Source organism: Wasmannia auropunctata, unplaced genomic scaffold, assembly GCF_000956235.1.
Source record: "Wasmannia auropunctata unplaced genomic scaffold, wasmannia.A_1.0 LD334186.1, whole genome shotgun sequence".
NCBI classification, from domain to species: Eukaryota; Metazoa; Arthropoda; class Insecta; order Hymenoptera; family Formicidae; genus Wasmannia; species Wasmannia auropunctata.
In genome coordinates this window covers 776,902-792,664 of record NW_012028704.1, presented here as the reverse complement: position 1 = coordinate 792,664, position 15,763 = coordinate 776,902, and the positions used below count along the sequence as shown (strand labels likewise).

General features: G+C 36.6%; 1 protein-coding gene across 5 annotated transcripts in view; it reads left to right on the top strand.

Moving 5' to 3' along the window:
- LOC105459523 (sphingomyelin phosphodiesterase) overlaps window positions 1–15,763 on the top strand; it is a 68,026-nt gene that overhangs the window by 49,627 nt on the left and 2,636 nt on the right. For 3 of the 5 annotated variants that reach the window (XM_011705636.1, XM_011705637.1, XM_011705635.1), the window contains 9 exons: window positions 6,432–6,538; window positions 7,911–8,128; window positions 11,081–11,377; window positions 12,159–12,551; window positions 12,930–13,102; window positions 13,645–14,007; window positions 14,095–14,287; window positions 14,429–14,613; window positions 14,872–15,057. In XM_011705636.1, the coding sequence (XP_011703938.1) occupies window positions 6,460–6,538; window positions 7,911–8,128; window positions 11,081–11,377; window positions 12,159–12,551; window positions 12,930–13,102; window positions 13,645–14,007; window positions 14,095–14,287; window positions 14,429–14,613; window positions 14,872–15,057 (2,087 nt within the window). In that variant the 5' untranslated portion in view covers window positions 6,432–6,459. Of the gene's footprint in view, window positions 1–5,948; window positions 5,993–6,431; window positions 6,539–7,910; window positions 8,129–10,644; window positions 10,704–11,080; window positions 11,378–12,158; window positions 12,552–12,929; window positions 13,103–13,644; window positions 14,008–14,094; window positions 14,288–14,428; window positions 14,614–14,871; window positions 15,058–15,763 lie in introns of those variants that run through there. The other 2 variants (XM_011705638.1, XM_011705639.1) reach the window with 2 other exon arrangements.

The following is a 15,763-nucleotide window of genomic DNA, read 5'->3' as shown; positions in this document are numbered from 1 at the left end:
GCACTCGCACATTTTGAAACGAGAAAATTTAAGCTAAGGGAAAATTTCATCCGAACGCGATTAATTTAAAATCGGAGGTTTCGGAAGACAAAAGATATTCAAACGACTCTTAGTCAAAGAATCTTTCATTGTATCTATGTTCACGACTCTTGGATATCCGTGATCAATTGTACATAATTCTACATAAAATGTAGATCGATTTTTTAAATAAATCAGTGAAATCTACATATGTATCGGTTTTATGTTCACTCCGTCGCGTGATACGTCTCATTAAATCACGTGTATTTTCCCCAAACAGGAAAGATACAACGTTCATGCGTGCAAAGAGATTTCTATATCCCTTACATCGAGCGCGCGGGAGTAGACGAAAGTAAACGCCGACAAAATCATTTCTCCCGATAATATATTGATGCCAAAAGAAGCGTCATAATCGTATGTATCATTTATTTTTTAATCGTTTTCTGTTTACTAGAGCAATGTCTCGTTAACCCATCTTTGGAAAATATCGCACAGAAAAATTTTGTAATTAATCATTACGATTATTACGAAATTAAAAATGAGAGAATTTTTCCATATAATGTCTATATGTATATGTAATTATAGCGTGTATATTCTGTTAAGTAAAAATTCCGACTCGTGTAATCATACTTACATTGTCCGCTCACTTAATTCCCCGTTTTGATCGAATAGCATGGTTAATAATAATAGTTATCATTGGATAACATATTTGGTAATATGTTCAAAGTATATATATTTATAAAGACAGTTGCTTGTAACAAATGACCATACAAAATGATAAAATACAATTTTCATATTTTTTTTGTTTTCTTTAGCCATTAAATGTTGATGTGAAAAATATGTAATATGGAAAAATTTTTTTAAAATTTATCTTGGCAATTTCTGTTATCTCGAAAAATAAAGTTCTTCAACTTCACTTCTATCTTTCTTTCGCTCTCTTTGTTTTTCTTTTTTTCTCTTTTTTTTTGTCGAACGCAGAAATAATAAATTAGCACATCAGAGCACGATGTCGAGCATCGCGAGATGCATAAATGTAAACGTAAAAATGATTGTGATACTGACTGATATATATGGTAGAAATGAAGTTGAAGAACAATTTCGAGATAATAGAAACTGCCATTACCGAGATATAAATTTTCCATATATAACATATCTCTCACATAAATATTTAATGTTAGCACTAAAGAAAACAAAAAAATATGTGGAAAGAATAAAATATAATTTAAAAGATTTGAAAGGATTCCGTACAATTCCTATGGAAAATAGCTACCGGTGAAATTAGCTGTAACTTCGCTATTTTACAATTTGTATGATACTAATCAAAAGTTAACACACACATTGTCACAACTTCCGTGAATAAACTGTTTGACCTTACAGACAAAGAAATTATAGAGACTGATAATTAAAGAAAAATTGTGGCATTATTTTAATGGAAGCATATATGTCTTAAATAATTCGTGCTTTCGCCAATAATAATTCAAATATTTGTACAAAAATTCCCTGTAATGATACCAGTAACGAAAGTGAATTGCTTATCAAAGTGTCTCACAAAACTAGAAAGGTGACCGCGACAATAATGAAAGCCGGCCGCAACGCTTCCTGAACTTCCTTCGGAAGATTATGGCTCTATAAAGTCAGAAATTATGCGTCGGCAACGACCTTAACCATCAGTGACGAAAGTGGATCCCTAATAACGTTACCGCAGCACAATGATTCGGAAAGTGAAAAAGCGAACGATTTATGGGAGGAAGGAGGAAGCCAGCGCGCCCGATTTCTTGAATCGGCCGAAGAAACTGGAACTTTGTAAATGGAAAATCACACGCGCGCAATCGTAAACCAGCTGATGACGAAAGTGGATCATTCGTGTCACTGTCTGGAATATCGTCGTCTCTTAGAAACAAATATTAACGACCGCGAGGAATCGTAGCTTCGTAGAAAGAGCAAACGATGCACGATCATATATGTGCACAATTTACCGATTACGATTACTCCATGACGAAAGTGGACTATATAACGATATTATCAAGCGAATATTTCGATTTGGAAAGTGGGAGAGACAAATAAAATATAACTAAGACAGTCTAGATTTTTTTGGAAAAATATTTCGAGGCAGTTCAAGTTCGAGTTTCAATCGAATTTAATGACTGAATTACATCTACTATGTACACGCTGAAAAAGTTCTTTAGAATCCTACAATATCCGTTTTCCTTTAGTCATTTCTCTTCTGCTAAATAACAGCTTGATATTTTAACAACATTAGCTTCTTCTCTTTATGTTTAACAAATTGAATTTTTCAAAGTTAATTCTTCATTTTCAATTTTGCGAAAATTTCTCCATCACGAGGCTACGTACATGTTCCAGAATGAAACTGATCCAATCTCTATGTAATTCTATCTACATCAATCTGCCAACAACACTGCTGAAATCTCAAAAGCATATCACAGCCGTCTCACAGCTCCACTATACATTGCTCTCCAGCGAATTCCTTCGGTATTCCCTGCGCCAACTTTCATCCTCCGATCGAGAAGCAAAGCCTTCTCAACGGCATATGTGGCACAGCGGCGTGGTTTCACGCGCTGTAAATTATCCGTGCACGGCCATTTATGCCATGGCGCTGTTTCCTTCCCGAAACTCCGACCGAGCGTCAGGTTGCGCGCGCTTGCGAGGGGAAATTATGAGGCTGTTACGCGCGATTGTGTGTCCAGCCTCGTGTTCGCGTGGCGACAGTGACTTTCGTTTGTCGTAACACGGAGCAAGGGAGAAGGTCGTATATCCGCGTTCATTAGCATTCGGGAAAAGATGCCGGAAGCGCGTGCGTATCAACGCGCTAATCGTCCGTCGGCTTCTAGCTGTGCTTCAGGAAGTAATGCACTCGAATCACCGGAAGCAGACAGAGGAAGCCGAAGTTCGGCTTGGAAGTTTGAATAGTTTCCCATCTTGTGAAAGAGAAATTGCTTTGCAGTTAATTAAGATGGAATGATGATTTGCATACGTTAAAGCGTCAAACGTAATATACGACAGATTTTCCAAATTATTCAGGAAATCCTTTGTTTATTTTATCCAATATTTCAATGTATTTATATGTACATTCATATATATATTTATAACGTATATTTTTGATTTTACATAAAGAAGACATAAAAGTATATATATGTGCATATTATGTACATATAAATGCCTACTTCAAGAATTCAAGCATGGCCTGAATTCTTAATAAGACCCACTTGTTCTTAATCTTTTTAAAAAATTCTAAAATTTACACGATTGATTATCTATGCTACAGCAATTTTTGTTTCTTTTTTCGATAGCTGTACAAGCTCGTATTTGAATATTTTCAGAGAAAGGCGGTCAAAAAATTTTCTACTACTTTCTATCTGGGTCGTATTCGGGACTATATATATATATCTCACATTAATATATAATAAGAATGCGATTGCGGAACAGATAGCTATACGGCTCCGGAGAGGAAATCAAATCTCGCCGATTACACATCGTCCTTTTCGTCGCAGCGATTATACGAAAAGCGACGAATCGTCGATGAGAGATTTCCTTTGCGGTTCAGTTTCGTCATCGCGCGCGCGATTAGCGTGATAGAATCTTGCTTAATTTGCAATAGGGGATAGGGTTTAAATTGATGTACTGTGCCAATCCTATTTCCTCGTCACGATCTATGAAACTCGAGTGTCAGAAGCGCAGGTCCGTGTCGAATCGAAAGCGCACGCGTCTGATATCGCGATGGATCGGATCGACATGTACCATGTGGTACAATATATGCAGACCATACATATACACATACACGTGACGTAGACGTGACATTGACATACACTCAAGAGCAAACGTATAGAATATAAACGTGGTTAGTGGTTAAGTAAAATCGGTAAGATTATATTATTTTGTGTAATTTTTGCTAGATGTTTTTTATCAGTCTAGACTAACTTGCAATGCTATACCCATGCACTTACGTAAGTTTGTTCACGACGAGTTTAAGTGAGTCTTCTTTCGTTGGGCCCCACGGTGGGTCAAATAACGGTCAGCCGCGTATTCTACTTGGCCAGCTTGCTCGCACCTCGATTAACTGCGTCGACTCGTAATTTCAGCGTCGGCGAAAATTTGAGAGCGATCCTCTCGCGAGGTATTATCCTTCTTCGAAAGGAAAAACTTTGAAGGAAGAAAAATGTATAATTTTACGTTGTCCTCTTAAAAATTAAAGTTACCAATTAAAGAAAAAATGATAATCAAATATACGTTTCTATATCGCGACATATCTTCTTAATAAACGCAATAAAATTCGCAATTAATATTCCAATTCGAAGAGTTATAGCAAATTGGCGAAATTGAGGACGTGGTCTCAAAATATCTGTTTGAAAAAACTTAGAAATGTCAAATTCCACTCAGAAATATTCAACTTAAGTGACTATTACAATTGATAAAAAAGATTAGTTTTTATCTTTATTTCATAATAGCCATTTCGTCACAAACGGCAAGACTGCGCAAGAAGAATGAAAAAAAAAAAGATAAAACAGAATTGCAAGGACATTCGGAAGTGCAGCGCGCACTGTTCACCATTCACATTGGATACAGATACTGTTGCGTATGTAACTTTCGCCGAAACTGATCCCACTGACCCACTGTAACCGCCAATCCAGCGAGATTGGAATAAACGATTACCAGGCTCCGTGAAATTTAATTGAAATTATAAAGTGACATGGCAAATTACGCAGCTCGAAATTATAAAGGCGAACTTTAGTTTATATTTTTGACTTTCTCATTACGGAAATAATAAACGGAAAATTTTCTAGAGATTATTATTATAATATAATATTAAATGACAAATATGATACTATTTATTTACACTATCAACAATAATGTTAATAATGACATAACATAGTCATTGCTATAATGATAAAATAAGTTATTTTTATAAATACTAAACAAATAAATCTTTTATAATACTTTATAATTAGGCTTTTAAAAGATTAAAATCAAGATTGTAACTTGTAACTACAATCTTTTAATTCATTAAATTAACATATCACAACTTGTTTCTACAAGAAAAGATTTATTTGAGAAATAATAACTCTATAATAAAAAAAAATGTGCATAGAGAGATGTACAGATGCTGTGGGTATTGAGCCAGCCGCCAAGATGTATCTCGCGTTCGAATGACACGTTTAGCCTTGACACACACGTGCAACGTCTGACGTACGACATAACTCATCCGCGTAATTCATTACAAACGTCCCCGTCGGCTCCAGTTCATTTCCGCTTCAACTGCTTCCAATACGACCGTAGTTCCGAATAATGAAAACAGTGCTTCACAAAATCGCGTGACGCGTTCATAATAAATTGCTCGATAAACCCCCTCGGCGAATTACGCGTCATTTGTCAAACTGGTCGGCGCTATTTACCAATCGAGACTTCATGGGAAAAGTTTAAAATTAAATCAATTTCGTTTCCGTTATCTTTTTTTGTCGTCTCTATTTGGACACCACAATGGATGTACATATGTATATATGTATATAGGAATAGAAACAGAATAGAAATGAATGCAATAATGTGTAATTGGTTAAATAATTATATTCATTTCTCTCTTCCTCTTTCTGTTAATGGAAATACTCATTTATCAATGTAACGGTGAAATTAAAAATTTTGCGGTCGACAGCGGAATTGGATTACATTTTTGCTGATAGAAACATCCCAATCATCTCCAGAAGAAACTTCCGTTACCGGCATAGAATCCGCTAATACTGTAAACGAATTCTTGCGGGAGAATCGAACGGGTTCCGTTAACTTCGGTATGACACGACGTGTGCCGACGTTCTGCCGATCCAAACGGGAATCATTATTATTTTATACACATTCGAAGGACGTCGTCGTGCCGTCACTAACCCACTTATGTACAAGTAACAGTAACGGGCGTGACAAGGCCCGATCGGTGCGCGCCGAAAAATTTCGTATGGTGTAACAGAGTATGGTATAGATCGAATACGTGCGATGGCGCCAAAAATAAATTATCATTTCGACACGCGCGTTTCTCCCACGTTGCACGTCGTCGCGCCGCGAAAAAAGAAACTATATAAAAACGGCACCTACGACCGTGAAAACGGTTGCGCGGGTTTTCATCGCGGAACTTCCTCAATCACAACGACATGATTTTCGACGCCTCGTTTGCCGCCACGGAAAGTGCAAGTTACGCTCCGCCGAATACAAATTCTTTCCCCCGGTAATTTTTTTTGCGCACCTTTCGCGGATACCTTCGCCGGACGATTAATCACAATTTTCAACAAATGCGTAATCTTGCACGGGACATTTAATGCATAACAAGTGTGATTTTCCTTAAAAAATTAGCTTGTAATATAAATATAATTTTTTTTAATTGCATTTCTATATTTTATATTTTTTTATGATTGCAGGTAACAATACCAAAGAGTACAAAATAGCATGCTAAATCAAAGCAGAATATCAAGTCGCATCTTTCTATTGTGCGTTTTCCTGACCAGTTCAACATGGATTGTTGCCGGTACGTGCACTTTAAAAAATAGCGTTATTGATTAAAAAATATATTCTTTATATGTATGAAATATTTTAAAAATAGAATTGTTTTAAAAAAGAATTAAAGTACGCGTATTGAATACTGAGAGATAGAAACGTAAAACAAATTATATAACAAAAGCGGACAATAGCAGTGAAAAATATGTACGTACATTATCCTTATGTAATATGGAAAAAGATTACGATGAGATGAACCCGAATTTTACGGCCATGCAAATTTTACAGTGGATGACGTTGACGATTCAAGTTGAAAAACAAAGCGCGATTCGTTGAGCGCAACCTCATAACCTCTTTTTACCGAGAAAGTATTTAGGATTTGCATGCAATTCGATCGATTATATTCATGGGAAATTATGTGACTTCCCATGAACAGCGGGTTACAGATTATTCCGAGCGTAACGGAGAAATTGCACGTTTTCGAGCCAAGGTGCATCGTGTAACATAGTGCCTTTCGTGCTTTATTGGAAAGATCGACATACTTTAGCCAAATAATCCTCCAAGATCGTAAATGATCGATCGCGATCAATCGCAGCGTGAAAAATGGACGTTTCCTTCCGCATGAAACGGTCCGATGAATCGCACTACGCGATTACATATTTATTTTTATATTTGCCCGGCTAGAAAGTTTATAATATCGTCGATCTAATGACGGAGAAAAGACTCTCGTTTATTTTACATCGATAATTTTTACACCAATTTTACTTCAGTCTGTAATTCGTAATTTAACAAATTTGACAAATTTGTCTTCTTTACGCAGACCTTATTGCATTAATGCTCTTTCAGAGATTTCTTCACATTACATTTTAATAATTTAAATAATTCAAGCGTAATTAATTTAAATTTGATACTAATAACACGTATATAAAAGAAAGTTATTTGTATATATATAATTATTATTATAAAAATATCTGACAATATATTATCTATTATAATTAGAATTTTATATAGATATAATAAATGTTAATTCTAGATAATATATATAATCAAAGGCGATATATGTATATGTAGAATTAATAGCTGTAATATTAATTGTGTGTTATCTAAAAAAGAAAATGCGATTTCCAGCCGCATCCAGGCAAAGTTACAAGTTATTATTCATATCACAAAGCTCGTTTCAGCTACTGACACGCAATTACCATTTCCGTTTTTGCACAACGGACGCTTTTTGCGAAATTGTAAAATTAGCTTCGCGAATGTCACGTTGTACAATATGTACAAATAATTCGCCGAAACTGACGACTGTCACGATTATATCCGACAAGTGGAAGCGATGGCATTCGTTTCGCTTTCGGTCCTTCGCGACTTAATTAAAGCCGATTTTTTTCTTCCGGTTTTCGCAGGAAGTCCCATTTGGTCCCAATCCCTCAAGACGAAACGGGAAGCGGAGGTAGCGTCGACCAACTGGACCGCGCTGGCCGACGAATGGATCGCGGCGAAGGCCAGAGCCGCCGAAAAGATGGACGTCGCTCTACTGCCGTTCAACGAGAGATTCCGGGAATTACCGCCCACGGCGGAAACCTTCGTTATCAACGGCACGAGCACGGAGCAATTGGAACGGGTAAGAGAATTTCTTTCATTCGCGTTTGCATGCAGCTGACAATTCAAAAGAGGTTGCATTCGCGTGTTCCAACCGGAAATCTGCGTTGTCACTGCTGATTACGCAAGATCCCTAATTCCTTCATTATCGGAAACTTTCTCTGGCAAACGGTATAAACGCTACGACAAATTGTCTACTTTTTTTCAGATAAAAATTAATTAGAACTTATGTCAATGATATGTCATTAACTGTATATATGTTATAGACGCATTGTAAAGTTTTGAAAAAAGTTAGAAACGATTTCAACAACATATTATATATAATTATTTATGTGCGAGAGATTTATCTTCTCGCTTATAAACTTTTAATTTTAGCACGATTGATTAGATTTTGAAGGATATTAGCGGATACGATTAATTAGCGAAGGCGATTAATTTCGATAATCTTTGGGTTCGATTTACGATCTAAATTTATTTCACACCAATATATTATCCGTCGGTGTCTACCTGGGAGTCGAATCCCTGTATCTCATCTCGCGATCGACCGCCTGACTTTCGGAGAGTCTGTTTTGTTCTTTGATTATTTACGAGAAGACTTTATAAATTCAAAGTTCAAATCTAGGCAATGTTTCTATTTCGTTTTTCTGCAAGTGCAAGTTACAATGATTATTCAAGACATTTGTCAGTATCATGATTCGGCACGTACAGTATTACATGCATCTATGTGTGTTTTCCAGCAAGGACACAGTGTAACACAGTGAATCATTACATTCTTGTTGTTTGCTAATGTTAAACAAGAATGAAATGATTCACTGTGCTACACTGTATTCGTGCTGGAAAACACAGTGATTTGCTCGACGAGAAAAGATATGTGATGATACTGTGGCGATTGCGTCGCCACTGCTCCAGCTGCATTTAATAAAATTTAATCTGCGTCGAAAATTCGAGAGAGTAGGAAGAAAGATATAAGTTCACGCTGACTGGTTCGCGAATCCGCTCAACTGTTCGATATCATAAAAAGCGAAAGACAGTGAGACAGAATACAGAGACAAACACACAAAACAGATAGGCCCGTTGGTGAAATGACGAGAGCATAACGACGCTTGAGATTCAGAAATATCGCTTTATTAAAATGCAGTTTTATAATGTTTTTATGTCGAGCAAATTATGAATACATACAATATAATATTATACGCACCGAATTGTAACAAATAAAAATCCTTAAACAATCATTGTAAATTGTACGCGCAGATAAAAGAAGAGCTAGTCGTTAAGGATTAAAATTTAAATGTATTTACATAAAGAAGAATAGATTTTTTTCGGTTCATTGCAGTTGAAGTAGCGGCGATGCAATCACTACAAACTTATAATACTTTTATACTTTCTATATGACATAAAATTCGAAAAAAACATTATATTATTTTATGAACTATAATAAACTATATAAAAAAAATTAAATTTATGAAATTTAAAAATAAAATATTTGTAAATAACTTTATAAATCATAAAGATTTATTTTGATTAAAATTTGCTAATCCAAATATTTTCATATACATTTTTTTATATAAAATGCGTATAAAAAAATCTTGATTTCTTTTCTGCACAACAAGTATAATACATTTCTTATATTTTATTTTATGATTCTCTCTTTATGTCACATTCTATAATTATAATCCTTTTTTTTTAATGACGAGCTAAAGGACATCTCGTAAACATTATATTCGCGGCAAAAAATTGTACAGGCATAACGACTAATTATCAACAACAGTTTACATCGTTCGATCTGTTTCTACTTCGCGTGACAGTAGTTATATGGCGAGCGTAATCAGACCGTTAAAAACATACCTGATTAACTCGCACTCGATTAATGTGAAAACTAGCTTCTGCCGTCGTATCGCATCGATTCGAGCCTGTTCCGTAAACAAAAACCTATGAAACGTATTATTTCACGAAATCATTATCGAACGAACGAATAAAGTCGGAAAAAATTAAGACGTCAATGACAGATATAACATAATCGTGAAAAAAGCCGTAAAAAAGAATTTCTAAGTTTGTAGTGATCGCTCCGCTTTTATAATGAGGAATGAGAAATTGGTTTAATCGATGTATTTTCACTCTTGCATCCACCTTAATCGATCACGCGCGCGTTTCTCCGCAATACATGAAATTAACGTAGAAAAGCATCGACCGCAAATATTTATAACATATCGATATCGCGCGGTGATGTATCATGTAATTAATACATCAAGAATTACGGAAGAAATCGTTAGATTAGTATAGTTGAAATAGGGCTACGTTTGAATCGGCTAGATCTATTTGAAAAAATATGTATATTGCTACAAATATGTATATTAAGAATCTCACAAAGATGCGTTTATTCTGCAAAATTCAAGATTGTCGTCTGCGTTCGTGCGATTTCGTCGACCTCGCCTTCTCTCTCGCTCGTCTCATTTTTTCCTCCTTTTTCTTATCTCTCTCCCTCCCGTGTCTGACATCCGACGGGAGACGCGACGACGATGTCGCCGCGACTCTCACTTTCAGTGCCAAAATACTTTCACCAAGGCGATCACCGACAAACACAACCGTGACGAATGCAAGTATGTACCTTCTAGCCTTCCTTCTATTCGTGTGTCTACACGCATACAGTGCGTAATACGGTGTCAATGACTTTCGCCCGCGAAAGTCGCGCGCGATCATCGATACCATTCGTCACCGCTTGCGTAAAAGAAAACGCCGCCGGTGGGCACATCTTCACGTGCGGAACTCCCTTCGATCTCGGAAGAGGCGCACGCTTGATTATCTCGAGATCGCGATCGCAGAAGGAAAGTCACGCGATCGACAGCGCGCTGCAGGAAGCGATGAGACGACTGAAAGATTTGTTTCAATTTGATTCACCTTACGTCATGAAGCAATACGACACCGCGCGAATGCACGCTCATTAATTTTCAACTCCTATTCGTACATATAATTACAGTTAAATTACTCGCGGATGCTATGGGACATGGAAACGGTCCAGCCGAGCGGACATCTATCTGGATTTGTGGACAAAGCTCTTAGGCTGCTAGACCTGAGGCAGGTGATGATGGAGGTCGAAACCTCCGTGATGTCTAAAGTCTCTTGCACCGCTTGTAAGGTCGGCGCCGGTTTGCTGCAGCACTACATAAAGAGCGGCAAGAGCGACGAGGAAATCATGGCTAGCATTTATCAGTTCTGCGTATCGCTCAACATACAAAGTTCCCGAGTTTGTCACGGAGTCACCATGCTTTTTGGGGTAAAGCCTGGATATGTATTTATTTCTATTGAAAACGATTAAAAAAAGAAAAAAATGTATATACATATATATACCCAATAAGCAAATTGATAACAAATTGTTGTCAAGTTAGCATCAAATTCGTTTAATAGTTGACAATAAATCCGGTGCCATCTATAAATCAGCAATGGAATCGCGTTTTGCTAACAAAGTTTGCGTATACGTACATAACTAGCAGGGTTGGGTTTAGTTAATATTTTTTTTAATATTTTTAATTTTTAATAACCAAAAGTTAATATTTTTTTAAAACTAAATTAAGGTAAAGTTTTAATGACTTATAAAATTAATTAAATTAAGTTAAAAGTTATTAAGTCTTTAACTTTATTATTTAACTTTTAACTTTTTAATTAATTACTACCCAACTTTGATAATTGATAAGATTTATCTATATATAATAAGAAGCAAACCATGCAAAAACCGAGTAAACTTTACATAGCACTATCTGACAACAAATTGTCGGAAAAAATGCAAGTTTTGCGTAGCGCGTTATCTGACGACATATTATTAACAAAAACTATACAAGGTTCGCGCAACGTTGCGTAATGGCAAAAACCGAGCAAGTTTTGCGTAGCATTGTCTGACGATTTTACTCGGTTTTTAATGCGGGCAATTTGATGTCTGATAATATAAATACATTTTGCAACCATATATTTTATCCGTACTTTGGCATCGATTTATATATATAATATATATTTTTTTACAAATTAATGAAAATATTAAAAATGGCAAATCTATGTCGTAGGGCGAGGTGATTTATGTTCTAAAACAGGTGAACATGGGTCCGGCGCAGATCTGCAGCTTCGTGATCGGCGATGCGTGCGACGACACATTCAATCCGCTGCACGAATGGGAAGTGGCCTTCCCACCGGTCAAGAAACCGCCGATCAAGCCGCCGATCCCGCCGCAGGAAGGTGCGCCGACGTTCAAGGTCCTGCATATCTCCGACACGCACTACGATCCGTACTATCAGGAGGGTGCGAACGCCGAGTGCAACGAGCCGCTCTGCTGTCGGCTAACGAACGGCGCCCCGTTGACCGCCTCGGCCGCAGCCGGACGATGGGGCGATTACAGAAAGTGCGACACGCCCAAGAGAACGATCGACCATATGCTCAAGCACATCGCCGACACACATTCGGTGAGCAGCACGTGCGAACGATTAAACCTGTCGTCGCGCGTGAAACTTACAATTAGAAAGATATAGAAAATGAGGAGGAGGAGATGTTTATCCTTTCCGGAGCAAACCTCGTCCGGAAAGAATTTTTAGTAATATGTGACCAATAAACAACGGGGAAATAAATGATTTACTGATTATTACGTATCTATATAATCTCAAATTAATTCGTTAAATTTCAAATTAATTTATTAATAATTATTTTTTATGCATAAAAGAAGAAATTTCAATCATCTCCGAGCGTTACTTCAGATTTTTTTATTGTCCTCAATTGTTTGATTTCTCCGTTCTGGATACTGGGAGAAAGGGAAAATTTCTCTTTATCGTTTAAAAAATTTCCAGGATATCGATTACATTTTGTGGACGGGGGATTTGCCTCCACACGATGTGTGGAATCAAACGCGAGAAGAAAATCTAAAAGTCTTGCGTGATACGGTCGCGCAAATGGTAGAGATGTTTCCCGGTATACCGATTTTTCCGGCTTTAGGAAATCACGAGAGCGCACCGGTCAACAGGTACATCATATATATGTCACATGCATATATATATGTATATATTAACTCTCACTTTCACTTTTCTATAAGATATCACTTCAGATTACGATTAATTCACGATATATCTATCAAGATCTTATATAGCAGAGAGTTTTCTCTTGAGAGATTCTATCATATAGCGTAGATTTTAAGTTTAAAAGATGAAAGTTGACATGTGTAAAATAGGACGCGAAAAAAATGAAAGGGGAAAATAATTCAACTGTCGCCAAATATTTTTGCGCGGCAATTGAAATAGTATTTTAAAATGGTGCTTGCTTAAAAGATGTTACTCCAGGAAATAGAAAGCATTTAAAAATAAGTTAAAGCAATAATATAATAAATTCTAATATAAAGATTTCCATCGTTTCATATTAAGGCCTGTATACTAACAACAAAAAAGATATAATACAAAATGTATTTAGAAAAAGGGGAAAAAGAGAAAATTGCAAATTTTATAGATTTTTCAATTCTTTCTAAAATAAATGATTCAACTTGGATGCAATATCTAATGTCGCTTCTTTTAGCTTCCCGCCGCCCTTTGTGCCTGAAGAGAACAGTATTTCGTGGTTGTATGACGAACTCGATAAACACTGGCGACTTTGGCTGCCGGCCGGCGTGTCTCATACTGTTCGTCGCGGTGCATTCTATTCGGTCCTAGTTCGACCAGGTTTCAGAATTCTCTCAGTGAACATGAACTATTGTAACAACAAGAACTGGTGGCTGCTGATCAACAGCACGGATCCGGTCAGCGAGCTGCAGTGGCTCGTGTACGAGCTGCAAGGCGCCGAGATCAACGGCGAGAAGGTGCACATAATTGGCCACATCCCACCCGGACATTCCGATTGTCTCAAGGTGTGGTCGAGAAATTATTATCATATAATTAACCGGTTCGTACTCTTGATTTACAAATCGCTGCAGAGCTATCCAACGTACATATTAGATGAAACAAACATTCTCCTTCCGTCTTTACGTAGCTATGAATCAACAATCACGGCACAGTTCTTCGGACACACGCATTACGACGAGTTCCAGATATTCTATGATACATCAGACCTTGGTAGAGCGCTCAGCATCGCCTACGTCGGTCCTTCCGTATCGCCATATTATGATCTCAATCCCGGCTACAGAATATATTACATCGATGGAGATCATGCCAAGACCACAAGAGTAAGTAAAATGACGTTTCCTTATAAGCGGATTCGGCAAAATATACTAAAAGTGTTTGTTTCTCGAACGGTCTAGCAATATACCCTGTATACGCCTGTTTTCACATTCTTTATCATTTTTTAATTAATACGCATATTCCAGTTGGTCGTCGATCACGAGAGCTGGGTCATGAATCTAAAGGAAGCCAATCTTTACGATTACCCGATCTGGCATAAGTTGTATAGCGTCCGGCAAGCCTATCAAATGGCGTCACTCTTGCCGAAGGACTGGGACTCGTTGATCGACAAGATGACTAACGAGCCGGCCCTCTTTGATCTCTACTATAAGTAATGCAATCTACTGCTCGCATTATACGATGATTAATATCACAATCTCATAAAAGAACGGAAATAACGTATTAACATAAAAATTTATTATCGTACAATAATACATTCCATTATTTAAAATCGATCGGATTATATTTTAACGAAATTTCAAGATATAAACGAAGAGATACTTCACGGCACTTTAGAAAAAAAAAACTTGAACGGTTCAATACCCTCCTCGAGAAAAGTAACATGATTATTTGCCTTTGTTCTTGGTAGGCATTACTATAAAAACTCTCCGGTGCGACCGGCGTGCAATGACGAGTGTCGCAAGAGGTTGCTCTGCGATCTGCGCAGCGGAAGAAGTCACGACCGAAAGGCGTTATGTCAGAGCCTGGAGGCGAGGATCGACGACGAGACGAGAACGGGCTGGCGTGCGTGGATCTACAAGGGCCTTGCACTATCGTACGTAAAGGATTTGTGGTTCGAAATGCATTCCGGCAACGTTACGACTAACGAAGTCAATTAATCAATTGCTCCGAATAAATAATAAATATATCGCGATCATCATCATTTTGAAAACTGATCCGCATCTGTTTCTTAATTCTCACAGATCTAATACTTCCTCTCTTACTCATAAAAAAAAGAACTTGTTTCAAATGTTATATATAGTTTTTTCGCGATGCCTACAACTAGAAGTCTGTTCTCTTTATTTTATATTTGTTTTTTTTTTACTAGTAATTGTGCATTTACAATAATTTTAAACAGAAATGCAAAATAATAATTAAAAAGTTGAGGAAACTAGAATAATTCATAAAGGTCAAGATCTCTATTTAATGATTGTATGTAAGTCTAACGATATGGAAATTTCATAATAGAAGTCGTAAATAATAAATGAATGAAAGAAGATTAACAATAAAAAGTTGTTTAAAATACTGTAAATGTTGATATAAGTAACGCAGCTTGATTAATTGTGCGACGACATGTTAACGAAATGCGAAGAAATATTTAACATTAATAATATTGATAATAAGTTGTTACATACGTAACATTAGCTATGTTTTTCCATATTATTGTAATGTTATTTTAATGTTTTAATTTGTTAAAAAAGACTTGTTTTCCGCTTATTAATTAATATAACACGTAAAAATTTGTATAATATATTAATAAT